Source organism: Ailuropoda melanoleuca, chromosome 13 (assembly GCF_002007445.2).
Source record: "Ailuropoda melanoleuca isolate Jingjing chromosome 13, ASM200744v2, whole genome shotgun sequence".
NCBI classification, from domain to species: Eukaryota; Metazoa; Chordata; class Mammalia; order Carnivora; family Ursidae; genus Ailuropoda; species Ailuropoda melanoleuca.
This window is the reverse complement of record NC_048230.1, coordinates 89,045,198-89,067,676: the sequence shown is the minus strand read 5'-3', so window position 1 is coordinate 89,067,676 and position 22,479 is coordinate 89,045,198. Positions and strand designations below refer to the sequence as shown.

Below are 22,479 nucleotides of genomic sequence, written 5' to 3'. Positions count from 1 at the left end.
ATGAATCTGCAATGTTATATACATTTTTCACATTTCCAATTTGGTTTGGGTGAACTAAATAACCAACAACACGTTTGGGTTCAAATTCACCATCATTAACATGGTCTGAAAAATGATGATTTTTAGGATTTTACTATCAGATACAGCCAGGTGATTAAGAAACCTGTGCCCCATGTATTATGCCATTTCTCTCTGACTTTTGGGGAGTAACTAGGCAGTGCGGTTAATAACCAGCATGCTTTCATTTCTAGTCTCTTCCAGTTGAAGGTAGGGCTGCCCAATGGAAGCGAAGTCACATTTATGAATGAACGCATTCATGGTTGGGTTTCCTGCCTTCTGTTTTCTTATAGATCTAAAGTTGTAACTTCCACATAATACTGAACTACTTTATTAAGTTTCTATTTCTATTCTGCATCCCTGAGGGGGGAATCTTTGACAGTGCCCACAATATAAAAAAATTTAAAAATTAAAAAAAAAAACTTTCCTTCTGGCTAGCATTCAACTTTTATCACATAATTTTAGATTTGGAAATACATTCTCTTCTCCCTCCACCCATCATGTGTATTTTTACTCTCCTCTTATTTCTTCCAAACTTCACCAAAATCTGTTTCCTGGCAATTTGAGAAGTGAGAAATGTCTGCGTGGGGGAAAAAAATCAAGACACATGTTATGTTGTAATTTTAGCAGGGAAGCATTGCCCAATGACAAAACCAGGGGCTGTCTTGTGATGTTTTCTTCTGCTCACACGAATCTATCCTATTTTGATCTCTCTCTCATCTCCCTGAAGCCTGCCTCCCATTCAGACGTTGGGGTTTGGTTTAAATTGCTGTGCACTGATTTCTAAGGACCAGGAAAAAATGACCTGAATTTGGAGGGTGGGGAGGACAGCTATGTGGATTGAACTGTCCCCATTTTTAATTCATTGTAAATATAAAAAGCAGGCAGTTCATTCAGCTGTTGCTCTGATCTTTAAGTATCCATCCTACTGATGGGTTAGAAAAGTTTGTTCAGTCAACAAGGACTTATCAAGCACTGGCTATCTGCCAGGATAGTTCCAAGCACAGGAAAATGGCGGCAAAAAGGAGCACCTGCCCTGTTGAATTTTGAAAGAGCACTCAATTCTCAGACAGAACACTTCAGAGGTCACATAAGAATGGTGGGGGGTGGTCTGTGGGGCCCTTCTGATTAACAGTGATTTTTCTCTAGGTCCAACTAAGCCACGTACTGTCATAGATAACACCGGAAATCCTTTCAGATTGGAACACTATTCTTTTCCTTCTCCTCCTGGATTTTTGGGCTACTGTAAAAATGCAAACTTTTCTACTTCCTCTCTAGGGATTATCGAACCACAAACCCTGGTGTGCATTTCAGATTTGCATAACACTGGGTGGTGTGTAATTATCCTCTGCTTCTTGAAGGAGAAAAAAGGACAACTCAGTATTTCAAAAATCTTCACACATGATTATCATACAGTATTACAATGTATTATGTGCAAAATTCCATTTAAAAAATCATTTACAAAAGGAAGTACAACACAGTATGTGCTGAGGGTTCTAGATGTACAGCAAAAGCTAAAAAAAAAAAAAGGTACAAAGTACAAAGCCCACCAAATTAGATGACGATGCATCTTTACACAGTACAATAACATGTTCTTGTGACTACCTGTGTCACGTTGAAACAGGACCCTCATATTCTGTGCACCCCCAAACAGGTCTCATAAAACATGAAGTTAACTTCACCATACATTCTTATAACACAGATGGGCTTTTGGGTGGCATCACGAACTCTTTTCCAAACAGCATCTTACTTCACTCAATGGAAGTCACATTATACACACGTGGTTTCTGCCCCCAAATAATTTGATGCTGTTAGTTTTGATTTATGTGGAAAAGGTAGAGCGAGTGTTATCCTTATTTTTTTCCCCCTCCTCCTGGGGTTTTCAAAATTGTTTCCAAAAGCAAATAACGTTGGTAGATTTTGCCACATCTCAATGCATATTTACAGTATTTTCAGCGTAAGTGGATCCTTCCATTTCCTTTTACCACTTCCTTCAAGGAGTCTGAACCAGCAGACTACATCCTTAGTCCTTTGTTAGAGTCTGTTTTTCTCTCTCAGCCTCTCTCTACATTCATTTCTCTCCTGATCCTCAGCATCACTTGGTTAAAACACGAAAGAGCACAATACCACTGAGCGCGAACAAGGTAACAGTACATCAGATTTCCAAAGGCATTCTGTGGCCAGTGTCAGTAATACATTGCTTAAGAAATCCAGCAGTCTTTCCCCACAAAACATCCAGTTACAGAAGAGAGACATTTTAAAAATGCAATACTCTCAAATCCAGCAAGAGATTTCTTTTCGAATATTAAATGTTAAAATCACATGCATAATTATAGAATATTTTAAAGTTACAAAAATATTTTAAAAACCAATCCTGACAGTTTACCTGCAACTGCTATAAAAATTTCTATGAAATATATAAAAACACAAAGGCTCTTTGTAAAAAAAAAAAAGACAACAGAAAGAAAAGAAGGAAGAAGGAAGGAAAGAAGGATAGAGCCATCCACAGAACTGAGACATACCTGATGCACTGCATCGGACAGGCTTGGCAAACACCTGCTGTTGAATTGAAGAGAAGAGCTCACACCCTAAATGTTTATTCAGGACATACACGTACATGTGAGCCAACCTAGAACCTGGCCGGGGCGTCGGTAGCAAACAATCTCGGGACAACTAAACTATCGAATGCAATTCTTCCATCTTTGAAGGAGCATCCTATTGTTTCATGAACCTCAGCTACCTTGCCTGGGCAACATGGATAAGGATGCCCTTGGCCAAGTCAGCCCATGGGATGGCTTAGTCACTGAACCGAGGGATCCCCGAGGAGGTGACTGACTGCTTTTCAAGCACAAGCATGTGGAAGCCAGAAGGCAAGGTTCCTAACCCCGCTTTGGATGCTCCACGGGGGAGTCTCGTCTCTTCTATGAGGTGGTGAGATCTTCTTCCCCATTCTGGAAAATGACGCCATAAGGATCGTTTTTGATGCGCTTGTAGACAAAGTGGAAGATGTGGGGTTGTGGCCGGCTGTGCAGTTCAGCCTTGATTTTCTGAGGATAAGTGTCCTCTGCCAGCTGCTGCCACGTTTCGTCAACAAAGAGAAAGAGGCTGTACTCCTCAGGGTCCCCCACCTTGAACTTCTCAGCACAGAGCTGGCACACGTCCTCGGTGGTAACGTAAGGTCTCACGAGGAGGGTCTTTCCCGTGCAGCCACTGTTGACCTCCTGGAACGCAACTCGGAGGTAATTCTGCAGGTGGAAAAAGAGACGTGGGAGACCAATCAGAAGAGAAAACAAGACAGACCAATAAGCCAGCACGATAATGCAAGGGCAAGGTCTAACTCGTGAGCCAGGCCAGGCCCTGGCCTGGCAGGACCGACCTGTCAGGACGCGAGGCCTCGGGTGAGAGGAAAGCGGCTGCTCTGAATTTGGACAATGGAAGGGACAACTATACGGACTGAGTGGCTGTATCCTGATGTGCTACAAATAAATACAAGCAGCAGGAAGGCCAGCAGGCCTGCTCTGATCTTAGCGTCCCTCAGAAAGCCTGGCTAAGAAAGTTCCGGCGAAGGGTGGGAACCGGTTCCAATGCTGGATTTATCCCCAGCTTGAGAAGAAAACTAACCAGCAGAAGAGCCCACACCAGAAGTCACGTTTAAAACATGAGGACACAAGAGCACGTACTGGGCTCACTTTGGACACTTTTAATGACGCCTAAACAAAGTCAAGAATGTTACACGGGACCACAAGACACTGCGGATGTTTGACCATTCTTCACCTCCTCGAGTGGCAATTTCATGTGGTTCAACCTCATCCGAGGCTCCGGGGGGATGACGCTGATTCAGGGCAGGGCGTTGCTGAAGGGAAATGACTGGGAATACTTGCGCTGGCCTCTGCAAACGGCGCCAGGCACCTGCCATCAAGACACACCATAAACCCGCGCCTCACACGCGCAAAGCCCTGGGAGCTACAAAGAACCCTGCGCTCAAACCAGGCTCTCTGGGACGGTTCTCACTTTCCACTTCGTCAGGAATGAGGTGACTAGATAAAACTGCGAATGCCCAGACGGAAAACAAATGCATTTCCCTTTTCTAAATCTGGTGCCCCAGCTCAGGAGTGAAGGGAAATGGTGCTCTTGGCCCAGAGTCCCACGTGGTCACCTTGAGGGTTTACTGGGTGGATGGGAGGAAAGGCGTTGGGAAAAGACAGTGAACTCTGCATGTGTAAGAGAGCTCTGACGATCTTGAATCTGAACACCCTAGAGAGCACACATGATCCATGTTACCAAACCCCTCCTCTCCCATCCCACTGCCCCCAACACTTAGCTCACACGCTGGGTATGCATGAACCCACTGACTCCTGAAGAGAACTTTGTAAGGAAGTCTACACCATCCCCATTTGACCAGAGAAGAAACTGAGGTACAGAAGAACTAAGTAACTTGCCTCAGGCCACACAGCTTGTGAGCGGGAAAAGCCAGTGTTCTAGTCTTCACCACTGTGGTGTGCCATCTCTCCAATGTGAGGAGAACACTGTACATGTCCATGACCCTAATTTAGGAGTTCCAAGTGGAGCTTTGCCTCTGCCTTTTCACTTTTACAACCAAGCTGAGCACTGACAATTCCTCTCTTGGGTTATATTCTTTTTTTTTTTTTTAAAGATTTTATTTATTTATTTGTCAGAGAGAGACAGCGAGAGAGACAGCACAAGCAGGAGGAGGGGCAGGCAGAGGGAGAAGCAGGCTCCCTGCCAAGCAAGGAGCCTGATGTGGGACTTGATCCCAGGATGCTGGGATCATGACTCTGAGCAGATGCTTAACCGACTGAGCCACCCAGGCGTCCATCTCGGTTATATTCTAAGCAGGTGTGTATATCCCAAGGGAGAGAGGCCAGTGGGGAGGAGCTCTGTGGAATCTGGGGGGCTCCAGGTTAGAAGCTACAGATGGAGGGAGGGGCTGGTGGCAGGCAGGGAGATGGAAACATGAGCTTTTCTCATTTCCTCTGTGCTTCTCCTCAGAGGCTGTAGGACCTCAGGAATCCTCTTGACACCCAGCCAGTATCACAGTATCCCAAGAGACTGCATATGCTAAATCATTTAACACGTGGACAGTTCTTCAACAATCCGTTCAAGAGGGTTGGGGAAGGGAGTACAGTAGGCATTCTTTCTAGATTTATGTACTTGGGAATGTACTTCTGAGACTGGTGCTCTCTTAGAGAAAGACTTGCTGATCTTGCCTTTCCACAATAGGCTGACTTTGAACCTCCGAGTATTTTCAGAGCATCAAGAAGAGAAAAAGGCAAGGAAGGTGATTCTGGACATAGAGACTAATCTGTCTTGCTTGGAAATTCACCACGTGACACACAGAAACAAAACCTCGTCAGGTTTTATATTTCATTTTGAAACTTTGAAAATACGATTCAAAGACATTTGAGGACTTATTCATAATGTCACTGACTACGAGCAAATCAAGAGTTGTGTTGGGCAAGAAGTCTACAGCCTTAATCTGCCTTTCCTCCCTGAAAAACCAGCTCTTTGGGAATCCCGCACTTCCAGCTCATGGCCATGAAAACTCCGGATGGGGATCCAGGCAGGATTTGGCTCAGATGCTTACTCTGAAACTCTGGCGCCGACTGGCTGCCAGAGCTGAGGCTGCCAATGAGCTTCTGGAGTCTTCCATCTTGAGGGGGCGGAGAGAGAAAAAGAAAGAACAGGGAAGACATCACCGCACCTCTCCCTCTTCTCAGAGAGACCAAGTCAACTGCAGTGCCTAACATTGCTACTTCCACTTGGCCAATCTCATAAAATAAAACACCCACCACCTGTGCCAAGGGCTTCCTTCTTTTTGACTTCTTGTCTGCTCAGGTGCTCCGCGTCCATGCGGGACATTCCGGGAGAAATCGTGACTTAATCTGGCTTGGTTTCCTTAAAGGCAGCAAAACTTGGGCCAAACCCACATGTATTTTTTTTTTTTAATTCAAAGAAAACAGAGAAGTGAAACAACAAGGTCAGAGGGTGGTTTAAAATATCCCTTTTCCACCGGATGACCTGACAATGGGGGACCTCAGGTGCCCGGGCTGTGTGTGCTGTGTGAGCCAGGGCTGCTTCCCCGGAGAGCAGGGTGGCAGTTGGCCCCGGTCGCCACTGCCAGCCACGTACCTGAAAGTCGTCCACCGAGGGGATGGTCCGGTTGGTGGTTCTCCGTTTGTGCCACTGCCTCAGGGTGTCCCTGGTCTCTGAGCTGAGCAGTCGAGCGGCTTGTTCTTCTTGGAAATTCTTTATCAGAGAAAGTGCCCCGTAGGCGCTTGTCAAGTAGTAACCTCCTGGGAAGGGCAGAAAGAATGAGTTAGTTATCCAGGGATTTATACTCTGGTGGTAACAGGTGCGGACAACAGAAGCAGAGGTCATGCTTCCTGTTGTCTCCATATGCATTCCTTGTGGGACCAGAAGCTGGTGTCCAAGAGCGCGAGTCCTTCCCACCTTCCTCCCTCCATTCATTCATTCATCCTATGGAAGTACTAGAGGACCCCGGCCTGGGCCAGCGCTAGGGGGCGCCGTCGGGCCAGGCTGACAGAGCCCTGTTTTCACTACCGGAATTTCCATTCTGATGGGCGAGACATACAAAATCTCTAGATTATTTCAGTGCAATTGTGAAAGTGCTTTGTCGGGAAAGGTCAGGGCCTGATGAAGGCGGGGAGACACATGAGGATAGTGGGGTCCAGCACTCTGGGCTTAGAATCATTCACTTCTTCAGCGGGAGTCCACACATCTCTTGGCAATACTTGCTTTTGGGCTTTTCTTTTAGGAATTAATATTTTCCAAATTTTAAGTAAACTATACACTTTGAGAGAACTGCACAGTATACAAGCGTGTTCGCCATAACATGGATTCTCCAAACTTCCTTCCTGATTCCCTTTCTTATCCTTACTTGGGGGCTAATGTAACATGACATTTAGGAAAAAATAATTCACAAGTGAAGGCAAGTAGGTGCACTTACGAATGATTTCTTGTGTTTAGTGAGTATTAAAAGACTCACAACACCGTGAGATGCATATAAGTGGGTTCATAGCTTGGTCCTAAACTATATTTAGATGGCTTTGGTGAACTTGTAAGCTCCATGCTAGTGGACCACTAGGGGGCGCCCCGAATGCTTATGAAAAATCCCCTACTTGAGCTCCGCATATTTTAACTTGAGAGACACTTTTGTCAAAATATCTATTGAACTTCTATTGTGAGCCCAAACCAGGTATAGAGCAGGGGGTAGGTTTGTAAGAAACAGAATCTGAGTCCCAGCTTTACAGAATTTATGAATTTATTAAAGAAAACAGATATAGTGGGTTTATTCATGCAGGATTCCAAGTTAGTTGTTTTGTTCATGGCCAAAGTGTTTAGCTGCTAATGCAAGAGTCTCAAGAACTCTCTCTCTTGTCAACAAGTGACAACATTTGAAGTGGCAACTGGTCTACCATCCGAGAAATGAGCACAGCCCCCGGCAAACTGTACCGGACATGTAACTTAGAAAGGAACACACACCTTTGTGGTTTTCAGGTCACTGATGGAGATATGGGGGGGTTTGTTTTAGTGTAGCATCACCTAGCCCACTCTGGGCAATACAGGTCCCATGCACACAACAGGATACTTGTTTCGAGTTCCCTGAATAGCTCAATGCCCGCCCCCCCCCCCAACTGGGTGCAAGTTCCCTGTGGAACTTCCCACATGTTAGTACAGAGTTCTGAGTAGCTGATTTTTACTAAATATTTGCCCTGAGAACAAATCAGCATACAGCTGAGTGTGAAACTCGGTGTACAGAATTTAAATGCTACACACAGGATTTCAAGAGCAATCAGCAGGGACTTAAGTGTTCAAGTAAGGCTGTGTGGAGGTGCCAGTTTTGGAGCTGGGGCTCGGAGGGACCATTACAGTCAAGTTTGGGAGGGAGGGTGTTCCCTTTGGATGTCAAATTTTAGACTCCATAGCTCTGATCCGTCCAGGGCACTAAGGAGAAAACTCAAAATTCTGGAAGACCAATGTTGACCACACTTCGAAACATGTGGATGCAATTAGAAGAAGGGTTACATTTCAGCAGAACTATAACCCTCCCACAAGAGCTGTGCACTTAAGAGGAATTCTATGACGCCTTTTCCGTAAATGAAACTACCTGCTTAAACAGCAGAAAAGAGATGTGGGCTGCTGCCCCGAAAACCAAAGAGGGCTTTAGGCAGGCCGCAGAGGGCTGGGTTAGTAATGTGTGTCTTCCTCCTGGTCTGCATAGCTTCAGGTCCCTGACGTGCAGGCCTAGTCTGTAACCACAGCCAACCCGGCTGGGCCGCCCTGTTTTCCCAAGGAAAGAAGCCAGGAAGCCTGAGACAGTTAAGTGGAGGCAGGCTCTAGTTTAAGTACAAGCTCATTGGCTGCTCCATACTTTCACTCTTCCGGGTCTTTGTCTTTCTTTCCTATGTGATTCCTGGAGGTGAGGACAGCCACCTGCCCAACTGTCACCAGCATGGTGCCCAGGGTAGTGCCTCATGCTGGGGAAATGCTGGAAAGGGTGGCAGGAAGTGGCTGTCTCAGTCCTCGGGCCACAAGACGTAAGCATAAGTTTGTCCTAAGTATACACTGCCAGCAACAGAATGGTAATTTTCTGAATGAAACTGACATGCCCTTTCCCCAAAGTCCCAAGAGTTTGATGTACTCATTCTTAGAATTAAGCATGATTAGAGCTCAAAACAACTGAAATGAAAACAATGCCCAGACACATATGAAATTGTAATAATAATGCAGTAGAAGAAAGGAAAGCAGGGCATGGGGACTAAGGTATGCTTCTATTGGTCCTTGGACAAAACCACATGCTTTCCCCTCTCCTGTTAAATCCCAGAGCGGGCCAGGAAAGCTCCAGGCAGGATCTTGGCGGATCATCATGAATGTCTGGTTCCAGGGTGAAGAATATTAGTGAAGGGAGGGGTAAACAGGGGGAGGCTAAAGGGATCAAAGAGGTTCATTCATACTCTCTGGGGGTGGGGGCAATAGGATGAAAAGATATTCATCCCCAATCCTGAGTCAGCGCTGTCCCTCAAGGGGTGGGAAGCATATACCTGTACCTCCAGGGCTCCAGGGAGGACAGACCCTCTGATAAAAAGGCCAAGCACTGAGGACTTAGGGGATTAAGGGACACATTCTGGGGGTGACAATGCATTTCAGTTTCCCTCCAGGGAAAATCCTGGTATGACACATTCCCTGCAGAATCCAATCAGCACATGGACCTCTTTTACTTAAGGCTAGACTAAAACTCAGTGGAGAAAAGAAAAAACAAAAACAAAAAACAAAAAAGAGTTCTATGCAACAATTCACCACTCAGGGGCCATCTGGGCTCATGAAAATGGATTAACAGGATTCACAATGCAAAGACCCTGATTCGTTCTTCTTTAAAAAGACAAGCTCACATAAGAGCCCCAGTTATTTCTGCTTTTCAAGGCTGTGCACCACAATGACAAACATCCCAGTTATTTTCAGGATAAAATACCTAACCCATGTGTACGGAGAAGGAATTTCTGCTAAGACATGTTGGGGTCAGGCAGATACAAGAAGGAGACTAAACTGACAAGGTAAGTTGAAAGCAAACTGCCCGGATTTTACTCCACTGCATTTGTATTTTAACAGTGAGCAGATACAATTATTTAAATAGAAAAGAAAATCAATGCTGTTTTCATCTTGAGAACAAATTTTTTAAACAGATGAAAACAAAAGGCCAGCCTTCACTGTTTCACTGATAGAACAGCAGGATATTTTTCTGGTAGTGAACATATTCTCTCATGAAAGTTTATACCCTTCTTCTTCTTCAAGGAAACCATTTCTTTTTAAAAAGGACATTTTTTTCCATTCAATAATTTTTTTATCGCAATTAACCAATCTCAGTGAAGTATATTTATGGCTGGGTTCTATTTTTGTGGTTTTCTGACTTTTCCATATTTTCTACAATGAATATGGATTACTTTTATAATTAGAAAAAAGCCAGCACATTCTTTTAAGTCAAAAAAGAAATTAAAACCATAGTTAACCCTTACAATGTCAAAAAAGCACCCACATGACTGCTGAATGGGCATGGGGTTTTACCTTGGCGTGATGAAAACCTATTATTTATTTGAGGCAAAAGAGAGATGGTGGATCGCACAAAACTCTGAAGGTACCAAATGTCACTGAATAGTTCATGTTAAAATAGCTAATCTGATGCTATGTGAATTTCACTTCAAGAAAAAAAAATGAAAACAAAACCAAAAAAGGCACCCCGTTCCTCCCATATCTTCAAGCGATTGTTACCTTCTCCATGTAACAGTGACGGGTCTAAGAGCTCCATCATGTACTCAATTTCAGTGTCCAGTTCCAACATGTCACACTGAGCTATGACGTAGGTCAGGACTGGTAAAAAATCGTCAGCTCCATACATCCTCCCTGGGATCGGAAGAAAGGGGAAGATGGGAATATTTTTACCAACACTTCTTTCTTTCATATCCCACGCATACTGCTTTTATTAGGTAGCTAGGAGTCATCTGGGGAAATGTGCTATTCATAAACAGAGGTGGGTGTTTCTGGAATCCTATGCAGCCTGTGACTATCCTGGCTGCTCATGCCAGAGACGAGCCCTAACATACAATTTCAGAATGAAATGTCTGCGAGTCAATGGACACATGAAAGATTTTCTCCATGCTTTCATGATACGCATCAAGTTATGCAACAGAACAGAGTACTTGCAAATAGTTTACCTTTCAGCAAGTAACATTATAAAACATTTACTAAGTATCTACTTATTAGGTTAATCCTCTGTGAATTCTACTGTGTTCTTTACTGCTTTCTGTGGAAATTAATCATCAACATAATGACAGAACCAAACTCTGACCAGCAAAAAAACTTTGCTCTGCTCAATGTGAGCACAGTTAATTTATTTAAATGTGCAAATTCACTATATGTCAAATAGATACATATGATTAATACATGGCAAAACAATTTTTTTAGTCTTTATTGCTACTTTTCATTACATAAGTGAGTCTCAACTCGGGTGACTGTGCCCCCCCTCCGAGGGGAATTTGGCATTGTCTGGAGACATTTTTCTTTGTCATGATTACAGGGTGGGGTGCAAATGACATCCGAAATGCCAATAAACTCCAAACAGGAAGCAGCCCCCACAATAAAGAATTGTCCATTTGAAATGTCATTAATGCTAAGGCCGAGAAACTGTGCATCGGAAGAACATAATCCTGTGCAGACACCATTTTAGAACTTACATAAATGCTTGTCTGAACCACAGAAAATATACTTCCTGTACGTGAAATATGTTTGCAAATTTCAGAGGTGATGCTATCACGACCGGCTCAAGAGCTTACATTTTAATGTCTTCACCCAACAACGTGCGAAGTGCACACACATTCCCATCTCCATAAGCGGTGGTTAATACAGCCTGTGTTTGCTGTCTGTTGCTTCTCCATGAAGCAATTTTACTTAGAGGAAAAGTGGATCACAGGCTCACCGAAGCCCTGGTACTACGCAGGGCCCAATCACTAGCCACGAATCATGGTTACTCCTGAGTCTGTAAGAAGCAGAACTGAGGTAATACGAGGACTTACTTTCAAACCACGTAATTCTTTTGTGAATTCAATTACACTGCTTCAGCAAATAAGGGAGAACCAATGAAATGGTTGTACTGAAGCCATATCATTATTGAATGCTCCATGTTTGACCCATGCTGGAAGTAGTTCATGGACACAAACACTCATTTGCCAAAATGTAGTAATGACAACTGCTAATATTCCCATCGTGGTTGGGGCTATGCCTGCATTGCTTCATCTAATCCCCGCCTTATGGAGGACAGGGTCAGATTCAATGTCAGGTATAGAAACTTCAGCTTAGAAGTAGATTAAGGTAGCCAGAGCCCCATAGTTAATGAACTCATTCACAGAGCGAGCATTTGACTTCAGTCTCCAGAGACTGAAGCTGCATCCACTTTCCTGAACTAAATCTTTAAAAAATTGGTATCATACAAGAATCTTGTTGCTTCGACCACTTACTTTTCTCGGTGTTACCCATCTGTTGCAAGTAACCCATCTGCCGGACACCAGAGTGACACTTGAATTTTTTGTGAGCTGCTTGGCGAAATCAAGAGATGGAAACAAAGAAGAACTGGGAACTAGCGAGCCTGACATGTCCCTGGCCATGCCGGCCACGTCTCAGGCCCTGGTGGGAAGTGCGAGGAGCCTGGACAACTCACCTGAGTTGTTCTCCATGACAGTGTAAATAAGCTTGCAGACCCTCAGCAGCAGCATGACCTTCTTCTCCGGCGAATACATCTTCTGCATGGTCATGAATTTGACTTTGATCTTCTCCACGTCCACAATATCAGGAGTTGGCGCAAAGACCCCCAGCTCCTGGGGGTTCCTCTGCCGCACAAGCTGCAGGTTCTCCTTGAGTTGTTTCCACGAGCCATCGGCCATGTGGAAGTCCCTCAGCATGGCCTCCACGTGCCCCTTGAGGGGCTTTAAGATGCACTTGTGCATGGCTTTTTCCAGCACCACATCTGCCAAAGAAAGTGCAGCTACTGTGACCATTGTCTGAAGGAAGAAGAAATGCAAGGTCTGCTTTCTCAGAATGGACATCTGCAACTCTGCATGGGCTACAGGGCAGACGGGTTATCACTTCACACCCACCCAACCAACAAAACAGCAGCGCCATTGCTGCTCACTCTCCAGCACATTTTCTGGAAAGCCAGGGAAAGTGAATCCTCCGTAATAAATTCTTACAGTTCTTTTTGCAGACAGTCAATACGATGAAATAGATTTGTTTTAACTACTTTTATGACTCCTCCCCCATGAGCACAGGTGAATATTCTAGAAGACATTCATTCTTTTGACTCAGTCCCTCCACTGACCATCTGGTTGACAGGTAAGTAAATACATTTTTTTTTTTAAAGGAAAGACTGGCTAAGAGAATATTCAAGATTCCTTCAAATATTTCCAGAGAAAATAAGCTCACCTAAATACACACGTTATCTTAGATTGAATTCTGGACCCCAAATTCTTTATTTCATTTGCTATAAAGAGCATTTTAGTGGGACACTGGATGCAATGTGAATATAGTCTGCAGGTTAGGTATGTCTCTGTTTTTAGGAAATACACATGGAGCATTTAGGGATAAAGGGGCACAATGTCTGCAACTAACTCTGAAATGTTCAGAAAAAAGAAGGGTTTGTGTGTGTGTGTGTGTGTGTGTGTGTGTGCATGTGTGTGCATGCGTGTGCATGTAAGCATAGAGAAAGGAGGAAAATGAAACATGACAAAGGGCTAATGTTCAGGGAATCAGGATAAAGGGTAGACATGATTGCAACTTTTCTGTATGTCTGAAATGATTTCAAAATAAAAATTTTTAAATTTGAAATGTGTTTCTGGCCAGAGCTTAGAAATACCTTTAGGTGTGGAAGGCATTGTTTTTGCCTCTTTCTTTGAATAGTTGCCCAATGAAGTAGCTTTCTTGGCTGACAGTAAAGTGACCATAAACCCGGAGATCCAGATTGAAGATGCCTTATATAATCATAATCTCTCTGCTTTTTCAACATCAGCTTTCCAATGTTTGCCTGTTCTCATCAAAGCTACCCGGGTAGCCAGACCTCATCTATGAGACTTTAATGTGATTCCATTTTGGAAGCCCATGGATCTGCTTCCTTATAAAACTGGAAAAGTTGAGTTATCTCTCTCGCCTTGGGAATTCCTGACATTGGATCAGATCTTAATGCATCCAAATTGTCACCTATTATTAAAAGGCAGGAACAAAGAGAAATCTAAGCTGGATGCACAAACGCCAAAAACAGTTTTCCCATAACCGAGAATTAAAACTCATGCCAAAGTTAATGCTGACCCCACAATGATCTGCTTCTCCAGCCCAAGTTTTGTTTTGTTTTTTTTCCTCCGCCTCTATATCCAGATCTTTGCTTAAATTTAGAGCTTTATATAGCTATAGAAGTCAAGGTTTAAGCAAAAGAGGTTATAAAGTAAGAAGAAAAACAGAACAACATTTTCACTTGACATCTGGCATTGAAACAAAATACTTGGTTTATATTGGTTCTGTTGTCTTAATAAACCTGTGTGATATTATAGCATCTTTGACTTTACCCTAAATGATCATTACATTGAAAAACCAATGATAGCAATTAACACTGAGCTTTCAGCTGGGCTAGGCTCCAAGTGCTTTATTTTATTATTTATTAGCTCATCTAATTCTTACAACTCTCTTATTTTTGCAAAATACTAATGTCATTTTACAAATGAGGAGGCAGAGATTGGGAGATGTCTAATGGCTTGCTTGAGGCTGCACAACTATTTTACACAATCACATTGCTTTCCGAAGTAAATGATCTCTTAATTCTCAAGTTCAAGGCGCTTTATAAACATTCACTGGTTTATTCCTCTCTATCTAAAGGTCACACAAGCCCCATTCATGGTTATAAGAGACCACTAACCTGTTAGAATGCGGGCACCAAGCGGGGCAGAAGTCATGCGAATCATTAATTAGGACTGTACATGGACATGGATAGCAGTGTGATTCATAATTGCCCCAGACTGGAAACCATCCAAAGGCCCATCCCAATAGAATGGAGACAAGAATATATTCGTAGAATGGAATTCAGAAAATGGAATTAGACAATGGAAGATTCATTCCCTGAAAAAGAGCACCCTGTTGCTCCAGACGCAATGGGATGAATCTCATAGATATAACGCTGTGTGAAAAAAGCCAGACACAGAAGAGTATCTCCTTTAGCACTTCATTTATATAAAGTTCAAAAGCAGGCACAATTGAATCTGTGATGACAGAAGTCAGGACAGCAGTCACCCCTAGGAATAAATGAGGCTGTGGGAGGACCCTTCTGGGGAGATGGAGATGTTCTATATCTGGATCTGAGGGGGGTTCCCTGTGTGTGCTCATACGTGAACATCTGTCAAGTTGAGCAGTTAAGATTTGCACACTTTATGAATATAAGTTACAATAATTCTGCATAAATCAAACCAATGGAAAACAACTCGAGACCAGTTTGAGATTTTCACCTTGAACCCCAAAGGCAACTTTTTTTTTAAAGATTTTTTATTTATTTATTTGACAGAGATAGAGACATCCAGCGAGAGAGAGAACCCAAGCACGGGGAGTGGGAGAGGAAGAAGCAGGCTCATAGCGGAGGGGCCTGATGTGGGGCTCGATCCCAGAATGCTGGAATCACGCCCTGAGCCGAAGGCAGATGCTTAAGGACTCTACCACCCAGGCGCCCCCCAAGGGCAACTTTTAACCTCAGGTGAGCCGGGTCATCTCTGAGCCAGAATGTAACACAAACCATCAAGATAAGGTTCTGTGCTGTTCCTGGGGTGCAAGGGTAGAAAGCCCATTACCAGTGAGCCAGGGCCCCTCATGCAACTCATCTTTGCCACCAGGGAAGGGACGCTGGTCTTTGTGCCACAGATTCGCACCCTCAGCAATGGTGCTGCAGAAATCTTTTGTTAGGATGGTTAAAACCTGAGATCCATTGCCAAGTGCCCATTGTCTTAAAATCCAAAATGAAAACAAAACAAAACAAAAAGACCGGTGTTAGATTTTTTTTAAGTATACTTTTTAAAGGTCATAATTTAGAAATAAGACTGGTCTCTTTGCATTATTTTCTAGAACTTTGCTCCTAAACTCTGCCCTCCTAAAATTCTTAATAAGCATAAGAATAGAAAAAAAATAAAGTTCAAACAACAGGGATTTGGAACCCATTTGGTTCTTCCCAATAGGAAAAACAGATTCTGCTCACAAAGCAAGAGGGAAAAATGATTTGGGGAAACAGAAGGAACAGAAGATCTTTCAGAATGTGGACTAGCCCAGAAAAGAAAAAAAAAAGAAAGAACAGATGGGTCACATTTCTTATAAATTACTACTACCTGCTGTTTTCTACTATCTGTGGTTGCTCAAAGTCCAAGAAAACAAAATCTTCTAAACTGTAAGAACAATGATACTATTCTAGACACCTTATATACACCAACTCTTCAAATACTCAAACAAACCCCATGGGGGGAGGACTATTATGTTTTTCATTTTCTAGATGAGGAAACAAACCCAAGGAGATCAATGCCACAGAGCTAGCAAGAAGGGGAGCCAGGATCTCAACCCAAGGAATCTGGTCGTGTCAATTGCACTTATCCACAAACAAATAAACATACAAAGGACATGAAAATACTAGAGAACTGTTTAAACTACAATGTTTTAAATTTTCGAAACCAAATGTTAGCTGAATGACGAAACCTGGGAGCAAATTTTCTGAAAATATTTAGATAGATCCTATCCATTGTTCCCAAGGCTCATGTGCAAGGGGGAAATGGTGAAGGGCATGGCAAAGGCTTAGGGGCTCCTTGCCTTACTGAGACCTGATGTAGTGATGTACAGAAGCGTCCAATGTGCTGGCCTCTGGTGCTGTGAAGCAGTCACTCCTTATCAGGAATGGAAGACAGAAACCCCGTCTCTGTTGCTTGTCTCTGTTGCTTCACTCTGACCAACAGCACAGATACCAGAGAAAGTCAGAGTTCAGACAGGGAACCATCACAAGACTGGCTCATGCAATCAGCTGGAGTATTTTCTGCTTATCCACTGCTGCCTAGGGGGAAGTGAGAGCCTGGGAGGTTAAGGTGAAGTCCAGAGAAGGCGCGTGTCTTTGAAAGAACATTAGGAACAGGCGGCCTGGCAGCCAGCCCGGCTCTGTCTTTCTAAGTGGCTTTGGCCAAGTCACTTCACCTCTTTGTCATTGCCTCAAACTTCTGAACTGCCACCCGACTCATTGCCCAAGGAAGGCGAGGTGGAACTAGCACCCTGAATGATGGCCAAAACAAAACAGAATAATAATGGCCATTCTCCGGGAGAGTCTAACAGTACCCAGAATCTCAGCGACATAATGTCCAAAATATACAGGCTGCAACCTAAAGTTAGTTGACAAAAATAAAAGACGAGGTCGCATGGCCTCTCGGTTTGAGTTCTGACATTCTGTTTTTTTTTTTTAAAGGAAAATGACAGAAATCAAAGCTAATGTTTGAAATTTCAAATAGTGAAGTTACACCTGGGTAATCGCTACAATCTGTTGGGCTTCCTCTGAGCAGTTCTTATCCCAAGGGGATTCTACGAATGACCCCCATCCCTGTATGTTAAGCCTCATTTCTGCGGTGGGAAGCGGGCACTAGGGCCATCCTCGTTGTGCAGGTGCACACGCAGCTTAGAAGTCCAATGATTCTCCCAGGTGGCGCAGACGCGCTGCAAGCCTGTCGCTGCTGCTGCCAAGTCAGACGGCACAAGGGCCTCCCCTCTGGACGAGAACAGCGAAAGGAGCTGGGTGTTTTCTTTATGCGCTTACCTCTCTTCCTCTGACTGCTTAATTGGATTAAGGATTGGAACTGACACTCACTGGGTGCTGGTGTGTTCCCAGCACTGCTACGCACTTCACACAGATTTAGAGTTTACACCACCCTTCGACTGAAACGAGTACATAATCCCTATTTGTTTTAGCCTGGGTTCTTCCAGAAGCCAACCTTGAGACGGGGACTCAGGTGTGAGTAGTTCATTTGGAAGGTGAGCCCAGGAAGCACCGGTAGCAGACAAGGGAGTGAGATGGGAGAGAAGACAGGCAACATTGTGTGCTCTATCAAGCCAGTTATTACTGGAGGCAGCTGGAGCTCAACCAGCTCAACCCTGTGGGAAGTCCAAGACTTGTGTACAGCATGCCTCAAGGGTTATTTATACACCTGCTCCCTTCAGGCTCCGGGAGAGAAGAGAGGGCATTCATATCCCAGCCATTCCATCTGCCCAGGACAAGACCTCTGGTGGCATGTGACAACGTCAGGCAAAATGTCTTAGGCACCGGCAGTTGGGAATCAAACAGGTGAGTATCAGTGGGGCAGACACAATGGTGTCTAGTTCATGTAACATATGAAGAAACGGAGGCACAGAGATGTTAAGACACATGACTAAGCACACACAGCTCATCAGTAGCAGAGCTGGGATTTCAAACCCAACAGTCCCTCCTGAGCAAGTACTCTGAACCACCACACGCTCCTGCCTTCCAGCTGAGAAATTTATCCACCCCGTCTTAGCAGAGCTGGGATGGGATACCCAGGCAGCCACAGCAGAACTTCGCTAATCCTCTGTACCAACTACCCCTAAAAAGCGGACCGCCTGGTGTTCAAGCAGGTCTCAGGTTACATGTGAAGTCCACATGAACCGTTTTCTACTTTGCGACCTTGAGGGAAGAAGATGACCTTTCTAGGCTTTAGCTTCCTCATCTATAAAATGGGATCACTCACAGCTTCCCAGTGGGATTGTTGGGAACATCAGGTGAGATCCCACGTGATGAGCACTTTCTATGCACCTGTCGCCTAGTCAACGGGCAAGAATCACTGGCTCCCCTGTTCCTTTCGAATGCTGGGTGCATACCTCGGGATAGGGACTCCAGGTTTAATGATTCAGACCTGCTTCGTTTTGTTTTCTTCTGTGTTAACTGTGGTTTACTTGGTTGGAAATGGGAACTGAAAGTGCTTTGATAAATTAATTGAAAAGCCGCCTGGCTTCCTGTACATCTTTCTCCCTTGCGCCCTCTTACTCTCCTCAGCCCCTCCCACACACAGGTACAAAGACAGCAGATCTGCAGTCTGGCCCTCTGGTTTTTCTGCCCCGCACTTGCCAGGGTTTTGTCACAGCCCCATTCTGTCCCTGTTTAACAGCTCAGACTCCCAGACAAGCTGAGCGCTTGGGCAGTGGTGTGTCTTTCTCTCCATCTGAGAGGTGGAGACCCCCAGCCCCACCTGGGATGAGAAAGTGTGAGAGATGAAAGGTGGATTCGGTTCATCGCTGACAGTTTTTGGTCTACTGATTAGGAAGGCCGGGGTCACACTGTTATCCCTGCTCTGTGTCTCTCTACCCCACGCCCCTGGCCTCCAGGCTTGTCACATTGGCCTGCAGGTGTTTATGGCCAGTGTCTGATTTGATTGGTTGGCACCTAGGCTACAGAGATTGTTAAAGAGTTTGACTCTTACCCTGCCTGGAGTGATTTTTCTAAAATGCTTCCCAGCACCCTAAAGACAGCTTCTGGGGGTGCCCCCTGCTTTGCCCTCCCTTCTTTGCTCCATATCCTCGTGAAGAAGCAACCCATGTTCTCACTGAAGGCAACAGTACTGTGGCCCCTCTGTGCCTCTGCACCTTTCCACATGCTCTTCCCTGTGGCTGGTGGGCTCCTTGCTTTTTCCAACATGGATTCCCATGCAGTCTTGCCTGCCCACCTCCTCCCCACTCCCTGGGCGCCTGGTGTTCTCTGTGACCTCTGCCGCAGCATAGAGCAAACTAGACCTCTCTCCTCGGAACACCAGACCTGGGGATGCTCACCTGAGCCAGCTGCAGTCCTCAGCTAGAGGCCCACAGGTAGCATGGGCTCCAAAAGTGACTTCTGAATTGAATTGAAAACGTTTCCTTTGGGTGGCTACATGAAAATTATGTTTCTTCTCCTTACCCCTGCAGAATACAGGAAGCGAGACTCTGGCAATGAAGCCATCCCCCAGGTGTGGGGCAGTCACCCCCATCCCTGAAGTCTCCTGTCACCACAGGGATGTCCTGTAACCGGGTTTGCTTTATGTTTTGTGAGCAACGCATGCTTCGGCCCATAAATAACACAGGGCACTTCATCATTTAGAGGAAGATCCCAAAATAAAGATGGCAAGCACTAGGGGATGACTCACGCGTATTTTTGTTCATTTTGCTGGGCTTCGAGGAAAGGCATTATGGAAAGTATAGGTTATATTCTCATCATAGTTTATGTATAGGATCTGTCAGACTGATTTCAGGACCTTCTAGTAAAGGCTGGTAAAAACCAAAGCAGTGGAGAGGGCACTTGGGTGGCTCAGTCGGTTAAGCATCCAACTCTTGGTCTGGGCTCAGGTCATGATGTCAGGGTCCTGGGATCCAGCCCCGCATCAGGCTCTGTGCACAGTGGGGCGTGTGCTGGAGATTCTCTCTCCTTCTCTGTCTCCCTCTACCCCGGCTCTCTCTCTCTCAAATAAATAAATAAATATTAACAACAACAACAACAACAACAATGCAGTGGAAAAGAGCCCAATCTTCCTTACAGAAAAATTCTAACTAATTTCTGCAGCTCCTCTGGCCTTGGGGAGGCGGAGCTGAAGTCTAGCCTCATCTCCTGGTTGTGGGCAGTGTTCAGCATCCTGCTTCTGCAGAGCAGAGTACTGAGGGGGTGGAGGGAAGAGCCAGCATTTTACAGAGCAGAACTTGGAGAGTCAGGGTAACAACATCAATGATAAGCAGGCCCCTCTGGTATAATGACTTCGCCACCACAGTCTTCCTCCTCATAAAATGGCCCAGAAAGACAGTGTAGCCGCTCTGGGTAGTGTGAAAAGCCCACTACATGATTTGGTTCAGTCCCATTTGCACCTGGGCTTGACCTCACTAAGCTTTTGTTTCCTCATCTCTAAAAATGAGGATAAGGGGACCCCCCCCAAGGCATTAAGGGGATTTAAGGGGCTTCTATGCATAAAATTGCTCCGTAAACCATCAAGAACCACACCCCAGTGAGGGATTATGGGGACTTTGGCTTGATTCTATTAAAAACACAGTATGCATTTAACACATACTCTTGGATTTGACAGATGGGCGGGCTATGACTTCTGGTTTCTAAAAGAAGCCCCCAACTCTGGCCAGTAAGTGAGGGTCTCCAAAGTGGACATTGTCCGTGAAAGGTAAGGTTGGGGTGTTCCTGTCCTGGCCTATAGACAGACTGAAGGAGCAAGGCAAGCCTAGGGGTGGGTCCCTGGATGGTGAGGGCTCCATCTACAGGTAAGACAGCCCATCGGGGCCATTCTATTGGTGGAAGTAGAGAAGAGGAAGACGTGTCCAACTTTTAAAAAGATTCTGATGCCTCCATTTCAATTAACATTGACTTTCAAATGTCCCCCTGCTCAGGCTCTCAATTGCTGTTAAGATTCCTCTTTTGCCTGGTGATGTTTCCTGCCCAGCAGGTGCTGATCTCTCTCTTGAGATGGAAGATTCTCAGGATATAGTCAGAGAACACTAGCACAGACATCTCCATGAGCCTTATTTTGTGATGCCATCCCAGTTCCCACCTTGTTAGCAAGGGCTCTCTTTCTCTGAATTACTGAGCTACGCATTTCCTTGCACAGAGGTCCTTAACTCCAGGGTCATGACCCTTCTTTTAGTTGATATAATTAACCCAGTTTTTGATGTCCCAAGGCAAAAACTGTACAACAAATGATGTCCCATGGGGAAAAAAGAGATGCTTCCTGCTGGGGTCTTCTATTTAAACTAATTTTCAAAACTAATATAAGCATTCTCTTTATATCATGCAAGAGTTCAATCTTTCTCCTTTATCTCTACCCTTTGCATTGTACAAGGACATTCCCTCCTTGCAGGTGTTATGATCACACAGTCTAGATCAGAAGTCAGATTTGAGATTCTAATCTCATCTTGGCACCAATATGCCGCTCTGGACACATCTCTCAGAATGACCCTTAATCTAAAAAAGAACAGATAATTACTCAAGGGCTTGAACCAAACTGTGAAATAAAAATTAAAACACAAGTAACACTAGATACTGAAGCTTGAGGAAGTAAAGTAGTTGTAATTGTTTAACTCCTAGGGAGTCACTTCAAACCCCCTTTCTTATTCATGCTATGTATGCTCTCTGGTGTCTAACCACTTTTCAGTATTGTTTCTCTATTAAAAAAAAATCACATGAATAGGAATTGAGTTTAAAGATACCTTTTCTTTACATAATTAAAATGTTCTTCAGAGAAAATACATATTTTAGTATACACCAATTAAATAAAGCAGAACACTACTGTCCTGCTTTTTTTGCTATCAACTTTTAGGGATACAAACACTTGGCTTTCTTCTATTGTTGCTGACAGTCTGTGGTGGGCTGTTTGAATGAAATAGAAAATTTAGGATGACTAAGATTTTTGGAGTTGGAGAAATTGTGTTTTTCTTGAAACAAACCTTGGAAACAGAGGGATTTCCCAAGATTAACGTCAGATCAGAAATAAAAATTCTTTTGCTTGAATAAAATCAAAACATCGACCACAAAAAAGCAACGAGTTCTGCAGAGTGGAGATTTCACCATCAGAAATTTCAAACTAATCTCTTCCATTGGTTGAAAAAGACTGGAGAAAGACTGGTATGATGGGCAAGCTCACCAAAGAGGAACACATGATAGAATAATGAGTAATGTCACACCCTGTCCCTACTTTACAGGGTAGGACACACCAGTCATGAGTATACCTCACTGTTGATGAAGCTACTAATCCCAGGACTTTCTCCTAGGACTTGAAAGTGTGTACAGTTCTCGTTAAAGCATCTGTTTGTCCA

At 44.3% G+C, this 22,479-nt stretch overlaps 1 protein-coding gene across 9 annotated transcripts in view; it reads right to left on the bottom strand.

The window, feature by feature from the left end:
• Window positions 1–1,462: 1,462 nt before the first annotated feature.
• RIN2 (Ras and Rab interactor 2) overlaps window positions 1,463–22,479 on the bottom strand; it is a 232,766-nt gene continuing 211,749 nt past the window's right edge. For all 9 annotated transcript variants that reach the window (XM_034641492.1, XM_034641491.1, XM_034641494.1 and 6 more), the window contains 4 exons: window positions 12,305–12,610; window positions 10,363–10,494; window positions 6,208–6,371; window positions 1,463–3,302 (listed from right to left, as the gene is read on the bottom strand). In XM_034641492.1, the coding sequence (XP_034497383.1) occupies window positions 2,979–3,302; window positions 6,208–6,371; window positions 10,363–10,494; window positions 12,305–12,610 (926 nt within the window). In that variant the 3' untranslated portion in view covers window positions 1,463–2,978. The remainder of the gene's footprint in view (window positions 3,303–6,207; window positions 6,372–10,362; window positions 10,495–12,304; window positions 12,611–22,479) is intronic.